At 35.6% G+C, this 14,521-nt stretch overlaps 1 protein-coding gene across 14 annotated transcripts in view; it reads right to left on the bottom strand.

Moving 5' to 3' along the window:
* SLC16A7 (solute carrier family 16 member 7) overlaps positions 1 to 14,521 on the bottom strand; it is a 169,965-nt gene that overhangs the window by 7,886 nt on the left and 147,558 nt on the right. For 13 of the 14 annotated variants that reach the window (XM_036866783.1, XM_036866784.1, XM_036866790.1 and 10 more), the window contains 2 exons: positions 6,428 to 6,571; positions 2,022 to 2,840 (listed from right to left, as the gene is read on the bottom strand). In XM_036866783.1, the coding sequence (XP_036722678.1) occupies positions 2,022 to 2,840; positions 6,428 to 6,571 (963 nt within the window). Of the gene's footprint in view, positions 1 to 2,021; positions 2,841 to 6,427; positions 6,572 to 13,920; positions 14,433 to 14,521 lie in introns of those variants that run through there. The other variant, XM_036866793.1, reaches the window with a different exon arrangement.

Genomic DNA, 14,521 nt, shown 5'->3' with positions numbered 1-14,521 from the left:
CTTTAGTCAAATATTCCTATTTATACAATGATTATTACATATCTAAATACAAAAACATTAGGTCTTTTGCCCCATCAGAATTATATCATCACTTTGGATTGCCAAATCAACATACTTTCTAAATGTTTTGGTAATTTTTAGCATCATCAAGAAAGCAGCTATGATTTCCAGAACTAAAGTTTCAGCTCTCTTTGAATGTAGCGGTGAAAGTTCGAGTTGAAAAAAATAAAAATGAAAATCATGCTCTCCTTGCCTTTCACTGTTGTACTAACAAGACTAGTAGCAGCAGCAGCAACCGTATAAGAAGTAACTGCAACAACACCCATTCATTCGAAAGTATTTATTGAGTGCCTACTATATGCCAGATGCCATGCTAGTAGTGACTGAATGCTATAGAGGAAAAGCCAGTCTAAAAGTCAAGGAGTATCAGGGATAACAGGAGGCAGAAATAGGATTAAAAAAATGGCTACACTTTTATGGCTATAGCCTGAGAGCTTCAACAATAAGCCCCAAATCAATTATTGCCACTGATCCCACTGGTGCAATATTTTGGCAATATTAACAAAATAAGCCCTCAAGGATACTGAAATTGATGTAAATATTATTAAAATAGGTCTCAGCCCAAGTAGAAATGGCCAAATCAGATTCATTCATTTCCATAGCACCCATCCACTATGCCTATTGACCTGACTTGATTTTTTTTCATCCCACCATGGCTGGTGAAATAATTTTTCTCTGTTGATACTAAGAATTTTATTGGTAATGGATAGGCTTCTAAAACCCATTTGGTAAAACTAATTCTGTATGAAAAGATAGGCATATATTGGCCAAAATGAATAAGACCTACTGGCTTCATTCACTTTGAAAATTGTTTTGGTGCCCTGGCATATCTATAATGAGAGATATACCACCCAAAGCATCTGTACTAGATACCAGAGGACAGTCCTGGTGGACAGAAAAAGGTCAACAACTATACCACTCATTCCTGACCAAATGAAAAAGCAAAAGGTAAATGTCAATGGTGCCTTAAGATTAACAATTTAAGCATGAATTTTCCCACTTTCAAAATGATTCCTTGATTTCATGTAGGAAGACTTTAAACACTGATTTTAAATACACGAAAAAAATTTATGTTTAGCCCAGCAATTATTGTGACCATTAGGGGGCAGGCCAAGAGGTCTAAGTAAATACCTACATTTAGCATTAACTAAAGCAATGCTATACAGTGATTACTGAAAAAGACTGGCCAACAAAAAGTATTTAATATTTATAACATTGAAGTCTAAGACTAAACAAAGTCTTAACTTCACAAATGAATTTATACATATGTCTTTATATACATATGTCTTTATATACATGTCTTTACTCAGTATCCTTACTAGATAATTTAGCATAGAGATTTTTTATAGGCATCACTGACAGTATTTTAGATCTTAAAATCTAAAGGTAATTGTTATAAATATGGAATATAAGCATCTGATCAAGAAAATGACTTTGAATGAACTTCCCTTCATTCTTGCATTCCTATTCATATATTCCAATTAGTGAAATTATAAATGTATTCCTTCCTTAAGCATGTAACAAATTCCATATTAATATAACCAATAAGAAAACAGACCTTGACCTTTTGAGAGCATTACTCCTAATTTTTGACTCATTTTAATAAAAAAGAAGAAAAATCTGTTTATCAATGATAAAATAAAGTGGAATTTTATTTTTATGATACATTTTTTAAAAACACAAAACAAGTTGATATAGGTAAAAACCTGAAAATTATGCTAATTATCAGTCTAATTTAAATTCTTAAGTTCATAACTCCAGGCTCTGAATGACATTTTTGTCTAAAATAGACTAATTAGGAAATTTAAAAACACATAGTAAAGGCTAAAGTTAACACACCCACAGTCTTTGAGGCAATTAGTATCTATTATTACAAACCACATTTTACACTACAAAGAAAGTCTTGGCTAATGGATATTAATTTTATGCTTTTTGCTTTCCTTGATGAGAAATATTCTTACCAGCAAGAGGAGGACCAAGAAGGACGGGGCAACACTCCACAACTGTGACGAGACCCACAGCACTGGAAAATCGTTGAGCACCAACAAGGTCCATGAGACTTTCAAAGAGGATACTGCTAACACTCCCAAATCCAAGGCCAAAAAATACAGCATACACCACCAGACTTGGGTAGTCCTCAGCCAACGGGCATAAGAGATGACACAATCCATTGAACAAAACCGCAAAACTGAAGAAGTACTGGATTCGGGGTCGGATTAATTTGGAGTTTGCAATGAATCCTACAGTAGGTCGGGCAAACATATCAACAAAAGCCATAACAGACAGCAAGAAAGCTGCAGAATATTCATCAATTCCTTTGTCTTTAGCATATGGAGCCAAGAATATAATGGGGGCAAAGAACCCCAGAAACATAATGACATTTCCAGATAAGTATATCAGAAATCCCCTATGCTTAAAAAGGGAGAAATCTAAATACTTATCAATTTTTGCCCATATTGATTTCTTCTTATGTTTTTTCTTCATGCCTGGATCAGTCGCTCTTACACCAACCTTATTTTTAGACTTCTTAGTAGTTAGTTTGGGTCCAACAGGTCTCATAAGGGACCCAGCCACACAGGAGTTCAACAATAAACCTCCCAAAATCAAGAAGCTTCCTTTCCAGCCATAAGTATTAAAGAGGTACTGATTGAAAGGAGCCAGTGTACTTAGGAAAACAGGGCTTCCTGCCATTGCAAGGCCACTCGCCATAGGCCGTTTCTTATAGAAGTACTTGCCAAGGATTGTTAAGGCGGGCTGCAGGTTGAAGGCTAGACCTAAACCTAAAAAAAACAAAACAAAAGGAAGAAAAACACAAACACATTATGCCACTCACAAAAGAAATTACTCCTCAAAATGTACATTCAAGTGAAAATGGCAGAACTAAAAATGCAACAGCACTTAGTAATTTTTAATAATTATGTATTATCAATAGGTTGGCACGTAAACAAAAAGGTTCTCATAACTGGGCACCTGAGATGCATGACAGGTTCATATTCCTTTCTTTTTAAAACACAAAAATAAAACCAAACACTTCTACTTCTGTTGCAATAATCATAGAATAGGTTGAAACTGGGACAGAATTCATTCGTTCTTAGTTACAATCACTTAATTCCACAAACAAATTAACCTCTCTCTATATTTATATACACATATAGAGAATAAATATCTTCCTTGTGGGCAAGAGTGCATTTAAAATGTGAATACTTTCTTTCAGAGTGGAATAGAGTGAACAGACTAAAAAAGTTGTCATTTATAAATAATCTTAGGTCTCCCAGAGATAGTTCTTTCAAAGCTATGCAAATGATAAAAAACAGTAATCAATTCATGCCATCGATTTCATGCTCTTCATCCCTCACATTTCACATTTCATGAGTACAGAGGTACATGCGTATTAACTAAAAAATAAGTAACTTTTGTTTTGCTTGAAACATATTCTCATTTCAGGGATTAAAGCTGATTGTTTATATAAGTCAAAAGTTTCTACTGTTTCTAGGGACACCTTGACAGTGTTGAGTATCGCCTTTGAGAAATGAATTACTTCTTATAGCTCGCCAAGGAACTATTTGGCAACAGAAACAAATAAGTTTGTTTAGAAAGTAAATACAATTGATTTACACAAACTGTTGATACCTCTCTTTCCCCTTTAGCCTGGGCATTATTCTGTATTATTTTAGGATCTATAGAAGTAAGAATTTTTCTGCATTTACCAGTTTATGTAAATTGAGACAGTATTGCAAATTGGTTAAGTATTAAGATTCTGGAACACTGAGTTCTGAGTACAAATACTTACTGCAAACCTCTAATACAAACTAATACAAATAGTTGTATTAAATATTTGTAATAGGGTTTCTAAAAACTGACAAGAAGGAACGAAGAACATGCTTTGGAGAGTGACAGGGCAGTATGCTCCCTGATTCTACCTCAGCTATACTTGTGAGATATGCAGAATGAGTGTAATTAGATCCAACATTTAAATAATAAAACTATGGTCAGCAGCTTGTAAGTGGAAGAACCCAAATTAAAACCCAGGAATTGTGTTTCCAAGTTCAAATTTCTTTACCTTAAGCCATCCTCCCTCCCTGTGCCCCCATTCTGTCACCTGGAATTTTGCTTTCAGATGTTAATGCAAGTTCTCCTTAGGAGATTGTGGTCATCTATTTCCTGTCTGGCATGGTAAAAGGAACATGAGATTTGAAATCAAAAGATCTAAATCTGCCTCGGCTACTTACCTATGTGTGCTACTGGGTAAATACTTAGTCTTCTTGAGTTCCAATTCCGTCAATAACAAAAAAGGGTTTTGCTAAAATCGAGTAAGGTCTAGAACTTTAAGATGTTATATAATGATGTTGTGATTATTATTATATGCTAATATTTATTTAAAAGTGACAAAATGCTGGGTACTCTCTGTAAAGTACCATATATTCATTTTTTACATTAATCATGACAACTCCCAAAGGAAAGAGGTATTATTTTCCCATGTTAAAGACAAAGAGACTGAGGCATAAGGGGGTTTATTTATCCATGATCACACGGCTCATGTGTGCTGAGTCAGGTTTAAAAGCTAGACCTGTCTGATTTCAGATACCAAGAAGTTTTGGCTGATAATGACTTAAGATAAATCCCTTATAGGTATATTTAATGGTTGACTAGAAGCACCAAAGCCTTTAAGACCCAAAGGAATGGAACTGAAGTTAGAATAACATAAAATGCTATTGATATTTGTGACACAGTAACATCAAAACCATCTTTTCCCTAATACATCTACTTGTGGGCCCAGCCTGAATTCTATGGCCAACTGACATATGGCTGACCCTTGAACAATGTGGGGTTTAGGAGGGCCCACTCTCTGCACAGCTAAAAATCTATGTATCATTTATAGCCAGCTCTCCTCAGGATTCAACCAACCATGGATCCATGGATCGTGTAGTGCAGTGGACACCTGCAGTTCACACCCATGTTGTTCAAGGTCACCTGTATGTAGTATTTCTGCACAAAGGAAAGGGCATTCACTCCACCATGACAATTCTTAGATATAAGAAGATTCTCATTTAAAATGTCAAAGGAGGGACTTCCCTGGTGATCCAGTGGTTAAGAATCCGCCTTCCAATGCAGGGGACGCAGGTTCGATCCCTGGTCGGGGAACTAAGATCCCACATGCCACAGGGCAACTAAACTCGCAGGCCACAACTACTGAGCCCACATGCTTTGGAGCCTGAGCGCTGCAACTAGAGAGCCTACGTGCCGCAACTACTGAGCCCGTGTGCTCTAGAGCCCGCATGACACAACTAGAGAGAAGCCCACGCACCGTAATGAAGAGCCCGTGCACCACAATGAAAGATCCTGCATACCACAACTAAGATCCGACGCAGCCAAATAAATAAATAAATATTTTAAAAAATGTCAAAGGTGTTTTACCATATTAAAAAAGAAGAGATTTGTCCATAGGTTGTAAAGAGAAAGATTTTAACATCACTCTTACTGTAGGCTTTAATACATCTAATTTTTTAATCAAATAATACATTAATGCAAGGTTAGACTGATCTAAAGTCATAAAAAGAGAAATACATTTACCTTTTTATCTGTGGGCAAAAGGAAATGATTCAATTTCTTTACATGCTGAAGTCTAATTTTTCTTAAAATTTTGAGTGTAGATTTGTTTAATGCAATTTATTGCTGAGGCTAATAAAGATAGTGTTTTCCAAATGTACATATTCAGGTGAGCTAGTCTACAGACATGCATGAGAAACAACTATAATCAAGTGACAGGATGTCATTTTAAAATATTTGTCTTTAGTGGCAAATGTGCCTTTTAGAGCTTTTAAACAGAATCCTTTAGTAAGAAAAAGAAGGGATATCCATGCAGAGCTCTACCACTAATCAAAATACAGGCAACAACCATTCTATTGTTAAAGCTAATCAGTGAATCCAGGAAATATCTTTTGTGGCACCATTTTTAACCTAGTATGAGTGATAAGTCAGACACTAATAGTAATAAGTAATGAAAATATTTTTTTTTAATGAAGCTATTTATATGCCAGAAAGTCTGTGTCCACAATACCATCTTCACTGTCTGAATATTAAATGTTGAAACAGTAAAAACAAACCAAAGAGGTTTTCTTTTTGACATTTATATCATAACACATAACATGTCTGATAACTTGCTGTTTCCATTGCTTGAAATTTGATTGGCCAGCCTATAGCCAGTATTTTGATGTACCAGATGACAATACTTTAAGATAGCATCTGATATAAAAAAGAAATTCAAAGAAAACAATAAGAATGTTCTATTGCTCATGCTTCTGACAGAGCTTTGTAAACAACAGGAACTGTTAAGAAGAAAATAAGCTGAAAACAAAACTTGACTTACCACAAATGAATCCCATGGTGATGTAAAGCTCTACTACGCTGGTACTAAAAGAGGCTGTGACCATTCCCAAACAGCATAACAAACCTCCTACCATCACCACTGGCCGGCTACCGTATTTATTCACCAAAACACTACTTACGGGACCTGAGGTAGAGAGGACATTAAGAAATATTCAGTTGCTGGGTTATTATTTATTTATTTATTTATTATTTATAACATTTGTTAATTTTGAAATTTGAGAAAGCACATTTTAATGATTAAAGAAAAATATTAGTTCACATGGAATATCATGAAAACTTTTTAATACTTTCCAATCAATTTGACTGGTTATCTTTACCCATATATATACAAGCACATAAAATAATAAATTAGAATTGTTTAACATAGAGTTTGTTAGGACCATAATTATTCAACTTTTGATGGAAAAGTTTTTCAACAGGACATAGCTAAACTGCCTAAATATCCTAATAAATGCAGGTAAATTTATCTAACAAAAATCTAGGGATTATATAAATGACTTGTCTGTTAGAATTTTATTTTCTGGAATAATGTATGTTTGTGCACACACATATATATCCTTAATTGCAGCTGAAATTTTTTTTTTATTATACTCCACTGTCACTTTTCTTTAGTACTATATTTTTTTATTATAAGACACTAACTGTTTACATACCTCATTATATTAGAGATGAGGATGTCTTACACTGATGGTCTCTTAACAATCCCTGTCCATCAGGGGGCAGTCATAGGTAGTATGTTGCTACCATGGCTTAGGTATGCTTGAATTTGGTTGTTATTTCTGTGGCTTGGTTAGACAATGGAAATTCCTCACATTTCAATCAGACCATTTAAGGACCATTTGAAAAAGGAATATGAATATGAATCCTGATTGTTGTTTGAAAAAGCTTCTGTTGATACATTCTGGTAAGGTCAAGAAAGTACCACCATCAAAATTTACAGAATGCGTGCAGCAGTTTAGATAGAACTGCCAGAGAAAATGGTGGCTCTCTCTATTAAGACAGGCTGCCTCACCAGCAAAGGGAAAAATCTTAATGTGGGAAACATGAACATCGAGCACTCTGACTCAAAAACTAATTTAGAAGAGCCAGATACTAAATAGGATGAAGTTTTAGGAATGCCTTATGCAATGTGTTTAACATACATTTTCTGATGTATGTGTATGTGTGTGTGTGCATATAAATATTCAGGAGTGATTAAAATGATTAAAATAATCTATGTTTATGTCTAAAAAAGCTCTTTTGGTAATTTATTAAGAAAGAGTTGGTGTGTCTTATTTTTACGTGCAGCATTTTTTTCTTTAGTGGTACTTCATAAAATAGTGGTGCAACTTAACAATTGAGGCTATCTTAGATTCATTGAAAGTCCATACCACTTTATAAGACCTGTCCAAGTGTAAATTGTTTGCTTTGACATTTCCTTCTTAACTTAAAATTATATTTCATCTGAAACTAGGGGCACTGCTTTGAGGAAAAAAATTACATTAGGTCAGAATTCTCAGTCCAATTTTTAGCCTAGAAAAAATTAAATAATTTTTAGTTAATACTAAAACTTAAAAATTTGCATTACATTTGAGAACTTCTACATGGATGGTATTTAAAACACATTGAGATTCAACTGTCAATACAACCTTATTCTTTCACACAACTACACTTAATATTTTTATTCTTTACCTATAAATATAAATACTCGTGGCCAAATAGTCTTTAATATTACTCCACAATATCTTTTGAAAGGATATTGGTAATAACACATAATTTTAGAAAAAGAACTCAAAAACAAAATACCACATTTTGCATTTAACACCAAACAAAATAAACCTAAAAAGGGCCATATATAAGACAGCTCTATAAGAACAGCAGGGTTAGAGGCAAAAAATCAATGAAAATTGTACAAGGTGATGTGAAAAGAATAGAATTCTGTCCCTAATATGGTAAAACTCATCTGAAGAAATTATGTATATACATAATATATATTATTATATATAAAATATAGTTATTTATTATAACATAAACATTGGTTTAGGAAATGAACATTTTAATTAAAAGCATGAAGTTAAATTCAAATAGCCTTTCTGAGAGGGGGAGAGTCAGAATCAATTGATTAGCTTGATTAATTACTGAATTTAGGTGTCGATTCCTTTTCTTAAAATTACTCAACCAATTCAGTTCAATTCAGTTCAACTCAGATCAGTTCAATGCAGTATTTCTTGAGCTCCTGATATAAAGCCAGTTGACAGACACCAAGGATAAAATAATAAAAGCACAACTATAATCCTCAGTGCATTATGTTCCAGAGGAAAAAATAATCAACAAGTTATTTTAAGAACTGTGATGGATGCTTTGATAAATACTAGATTATCAGAATGAATTCAAACGCATTTATCAATACTTGGACTAATAACAACGATTTCTTCCCAGTATCACTGATATTACATATTCCATTTTCTATGTGATGCCTGGATAACTAACAAATGGGCTGACTGATTACTATATTTTATAAATGTGTTTGCCTAAATAGTGTAAATTTAAATTTGAAAATAGTCTATGAATCATAACCTCATTTGCAATGTATGGGAAATAATTATAGCTATAGATTGGGATAACCACATCAAAGCTATGTCCCATTACTGTGACTGATTAAGAGTAGCCACATAAGAAAACATTTAGAGGTGCTGGCACTTTTTTTGAGCAAGCTTTGATAAATTCTACAGTGGTATCAGTCAAGATGCAATGAGAGTTCTAATTTTAACAAGTAACTTTATTTTAAATTATATATCTTAGTTAAATGATATCCTGTAAGGGATATGTTTACATAATTATGTATAATCTTTTTCTAGCACAAAAAAGATATACTTAATAAGTGATTTATTTAGAAATAATCAACACTCCGTACCCCTTAATATTAAATGCTTATAAAATGTCATAAATTATTTCTACTTTGTAATAGTTGTGGAGGCAAAATTAAAATTATGATACAGAATAAAATAAGCTTATTTTGTAAAGAATCTCTAAATGCTTAATATTAGCCCGAGGAGACATCTAACATTAGATGTAAAACACAACACCATCCGACATCTCTCTCCAACCTTAAAAGCAACTTGGTTTATTGTATTAACAAGAAAAATGAAGTTTCAAGTAAATAAATTCTCATCACACATGATTTTTATTAAACATGCACTAGCCTCACAGGTGTCCCTTGTTGAAGAATCTTAGGCCTAATTATATTCTGAACTCATTCATTCATTTATTTATTTATTAATTCAGTCATTCTGGAAGTTTTTACTCAGCATGTGTTTCTCCAGTAATCATGGTACTTAATCACTAGTTATGTCAAAAAAGAAAATCTGGGACTTCCCTGGTGGCTCAGTGGTTAAGAATCTGCCTGCCAAGGGTCTTCCCTGGTGGCGCAGTGGTTGAGAATCTGCCTGCTAGTGCAGGAGACACGGGTTCGAGCCCTGGTCTGGGAAGATCCCACATGCCGCGGAGCAACCGGGCCCGTGAGCCACAACTACTGAGCCTGCGCGTCTGGAGCCTGTGCTCCACAACAAGAGAGGCCGCGATAGTGAGTGGCCCGCGCACCGCGATGAAGAGTGGCTCCCGCTCGCCACAACTAGAGAAAGCCCTCGCACAGAAACAAAGACCCAATACAGCCATAAATAAATAAATAAATATATATATATTAAAAAAAAAAAAAACACTGGGATATATTTAAAAAAAAAAAAAAAGAATCTGCCTGCCAATGCAGGGGACATGGGTTTGAGCCCTGGTACGGGAGGATCCCACATGCCACAGAGCAACTAAGTCCATGCGCCACAACTACTGAGCCTGCACTCTAGAGCCCACGAGCCACAACTACTGAGCCTGCGTGCCACAACTACTGAAGCCCATGCGCCTAGAGCCTGTGCTCCAGAACAAGAGAAGCCACTGCAATGAGAAGTCCGCAAACCGCAATGAAGAGTAGCCCCCGCTCACCGCAACTAGAGAAAAGCCCACACACAGCAGCAAGGAAGACCCAACGCAGCCAAAAATAAATAAATAAAATAAATAAATTTATTAAAAAGAAAAAAAAAATCTTCCACCTGCTGAGAGTTACATCTGAGCCCATATCTTGGTAGAGCAAAAGTATTGCTCATCAAAATGCTTTGTTCTATTTGCTTGTCAAGCAGTTAAAAAAACAGTGTGCAAGAATAATAATGCCTTGTTTCCCAGAACATACACAAAAGTATCAGACTGTGTCTAAATAAGACTGATCTAGCCACTAATTTCTCCTGATGCAGCTTTCCAATCTATCTCAAAATCTTTAGTGTCATGTACAATGGCCACTTTCATGCTAGCTATGAAGTTGTAAAGGATGGGTTCATCAGAAAGCAATGTAAGGATCAAAATATTGTCCCTATTTTTCAGCTACTTCTTTGTCTTCTGATAGCTATTTCTGTCAGCTACTTCTGTCTTTTATGGTTGAGGCACCATAACACTTAGCAAAAGAATACTCATTCTGGCAAGGAAGCTTTTGTGGGTTCTTATAAATTACATTCTTAGAACTCCTGTTGCACTTAACAGTTAGTAACACACACATGAACAAAAAGAAACACTTGCTGTCTATTTCATTTGTGTGAGACTTGTTCATATAATCTGTTCTAAGCTCTATGAAGGTAATTGCCACATATACTATTATTATTCATCAACATCAACATTTATCGAGTTATTACTCTTTGTAGGAATCGTGCAGAGAATTCTACATGCATTATTGCATATGATTTTCATGGCCTAATTAACTAATTGCCTAATTAAAGCTATTAACAATTGATAAAACTGAGACATGCAAAGTGTTTGGAAAACTTGTTCAAGGTCAACATCAATATACGTGCTAGGGTGTGGATATGAGCCCAGAGTCATCTGATTATAAAACTTGTGCTTTTAACTACTGTGCAGAAAACAGTTAACATAGCAGAGCTAGGACTGCCATCCTTAGACGGGCCTGCTTGCAAGGCTGGCTCTTGGCTGGCATCTGGGAACTTGGATTTCAGAAATGTTCCCACCATTCCCTAATGGATAAGAGTGGCTCACTATGCCTACACTGTCTTACAAACAATGTGGTTTATGCTGAACACCTGCTTTCCTTCTGGGAGTCTAGAATTTTGGTGCCTGCTGGACGGAGAATGTCTTTGTCATCAGCAAACCAATAGAAACCTTAAGCACTGAGTCTCTAATGAGCTTCCTGGTAGACATCACTTCACATGTGTTGTCACAACTAGCTGCTGAAGGAATTAAGCCCATCCTTTGTGATTCCATCAGGAGAGGACTGTTGAAAGTTTGTACCTGGTTTCTTCCACACTTCGTACAGCATGCTTTTCCCTTTGCTGATTCTTTCACTTTGTATCCTTTCATTTTAATAAACAATAGCCATGATTTTTTTTCCTGTCAATTTAGTTTTTTTTTTTATTGGAGTATAATTGCTTTACAATGTTGTGTTAGTTTCTGCTGTACAATGAAGTGAATCAGCTATATGTATACCTATATCCCCTCCCTCTTGGACCTCCCTCCCACCCACCCCCTACCCCACCCATCTAGGTCACCACAGAGCACCGAGCTGAGCTCCCTGTGCTATACAGCAGGTTCCCACTAGCTATCTATTTTACACATGGTAGTGTTTTTAAGGCAAACCTAATCTCCCAATTCGTCCCACCCTCCCCTTCCCCCACCGTGTCCACATGCCCCTTCTCTAAGTCTACGTCTCTGTTCCTGCCCTGCAAATAGCTTCATCTGTACCATTTTTCTAGATTCCACATATATGTGTTAATATACGAAATTTGTTTTTCTCTTTCTGACGTACTTCACACTGTATGACAGACTCTAGGTCTATCCACATCTCTACAAAGGACCCAGTTTTGTTCCTTTTTATGGCTGAGTAATTAAAAAAAATAAATAAATAAACAATAGCCATGAAAAAGACATTGTTGAGTCCTGTGACTCTTTCTAGCCAATCATCAAACCTCGGAGTGGTCTTGGGGACTCTGAATAAAACTACTATACTATATCTCTCCTACTGCTAATTTTGAGTTTTGTATATATATATATATTTTTGTTTGTTTGTTTGTTTTAACTAAATTTATTTATTTATTTTTGTCTGCGTTGGGTCTTCGTTGCTGTGCTCGGGCTTTTCTCTAGTTGTGGCGAGCCGGGGCTACTCTTTGTTGCGGTGCACAGGCTTCTCATTGCGGTGGCTTCTCTTTGTTGCAGAGCACGGGCTCTAGGTGCATGGGCTTCAGTAGTTGTGGCTCGCAGGCTCTAGAGCGCGGGCTCAGTAGTTGTGGTGCATGGGCTTAGTGGCTCCGCGGCATGTAGGATCTTCCTGGACCAGGGCTTGAACTCTTGTCCCCTGCATTGGCAGCCAGATTCTTAACCACTGCACCACCAGGGAAGTCCTTGTATATATTGTTTTAAACAGATGATTTGTGTTACATATTTTTAAATATACGACATATATATATGAATATATGAACTGGTCTATTCTTTGGTATATAGTTATTCTGTTCTGTAAAGATGAACTCATAGTGCTTATTTTTATTTCTTTTGAATATTGCATGAGTACTTGATAAATGTGAGAAAATTTGAAGAGTATGTTATGTAATGAACATTTCATAAAATATATTTGATCAATCTAAAACCATGAACTGGGATTGACTATCAATTTGAACTATATAAGATTTTTATGCATAGCATAAACAGTAACAGAAGAAATGATAAACTGCTATAATTTATTTTTCATTTGCTTTATTTCAAATTTGTATATGTGGTATCCTGTCAAGTCAAATGACAAAAAGCACTAGTGCAGGACTGGGACAAAGTTGTTTGCAATTACAGAAATTTATCTGTGTTTACTATAACAGTGTTTTTCTTACTAACAGAGGCTTTCTAAATTTGAAATATTTTTCAAAGAGATTTTTGGAATTAAAAAACTGTTCCTATTTTAATTTGGACAGAGGGTGGGATCCTCTTCATTCACTACTTGTTCATATGCCTGAGGTTTATCCCTGCACTGAAGCTGGGACTGAAAATCCACCTGGTTTCTCTCTCCATGTGATCTTCTTTCATTCGGGGTCAGTGAAAAACATGAGGGGAGAGTCCCTGATAATTAGGAAGCAGCTATTGCATCTGCTTATACAAAGGATGAAGATAAAAATGTTACACAGGTAAATCATCTTCAAGGAGCACGTTGCTCAGTGATAATTGTCCCAGTTTGATTGACTAGAGCTCAGCCAGTTCTACACAAGATGAATCTTTATGTCAGGTGAAGACACTCATCGTATATTCACTCAACATTCAACGAGTATTTAAGTGTATAAGATGGCACACAAAGGTTTTGAATGAATGGTTTGAGTTGTTGTAGAAATCAAGAAAGGGGTTGATTAACATGCTAGTTGCAATAGAGGGACAGAGGGTCCTGGAGCCTGAGGTGGTCTTCAAACTCACCTTTGTATTTGCTGTTCCCTTTGTTTGGAATGTTCTCCCCCCTTATACGTAAATGTTTTATTCTTCTCATAGCCAGGTCTCTGCAGTTATATCATCTCCTCAGAGAGACTTCTCACCATTCCAGTAGATGAAACTACCAAACTTCAATGAGAGACTACAGGTAATTTAAAAAAACACTTTTACATCTAAAGCTCATTTCTCATATCTTTTATATTAAATATCTGTCTTTTTTCATGTATCTGAATGCTTGTTCTGCCATTGGCCTGGTTTTGAGAAAAGTTCTTGAATTTTTATCTTTAAACGAAAAGATAGTTATTTTTGTGTTTCCTCATCCTTTCCTCTCTCTATATGGACTCCTCCATTTCCATATTCATTCAACCACAGATTGCTGCAACCTGACATCGTCACAGCTGTTTAGAAAGGAAGATGCTACTTGTATGGGGATGGGCTGGGGAAAGCGGCACACTGACATCTTATCAAAATCTTTTAGTACGAATCAAAGGATTTGAAAGTGATCATTTTAATTTTCCATGCCCAAGGACAGAAATGCTAAGCACTTCCTTTGTGTTTATAGGTTACATTATTCTCAACCAGAAAGACA

Source organism: Balaenoptera musculus, chromosome 10 (assembly GCF_009873245.2).
Source record: "Balaenoptera musculus isolate JJ_BM4_2016_0621 chromosome 10, mBalMus1.pri.v3, whole genome shotgun sequence".
Taxonomy (NCBI): Eukaryota; Metazoa; Chordata; class Mammalia; order Artiodactyla; family Balaenopteridae; genus Balaenoptera; species Balaenoptera musculus.
This window is presented reverse-complemented; position numbering and strand designations above follow the sequence as displayed.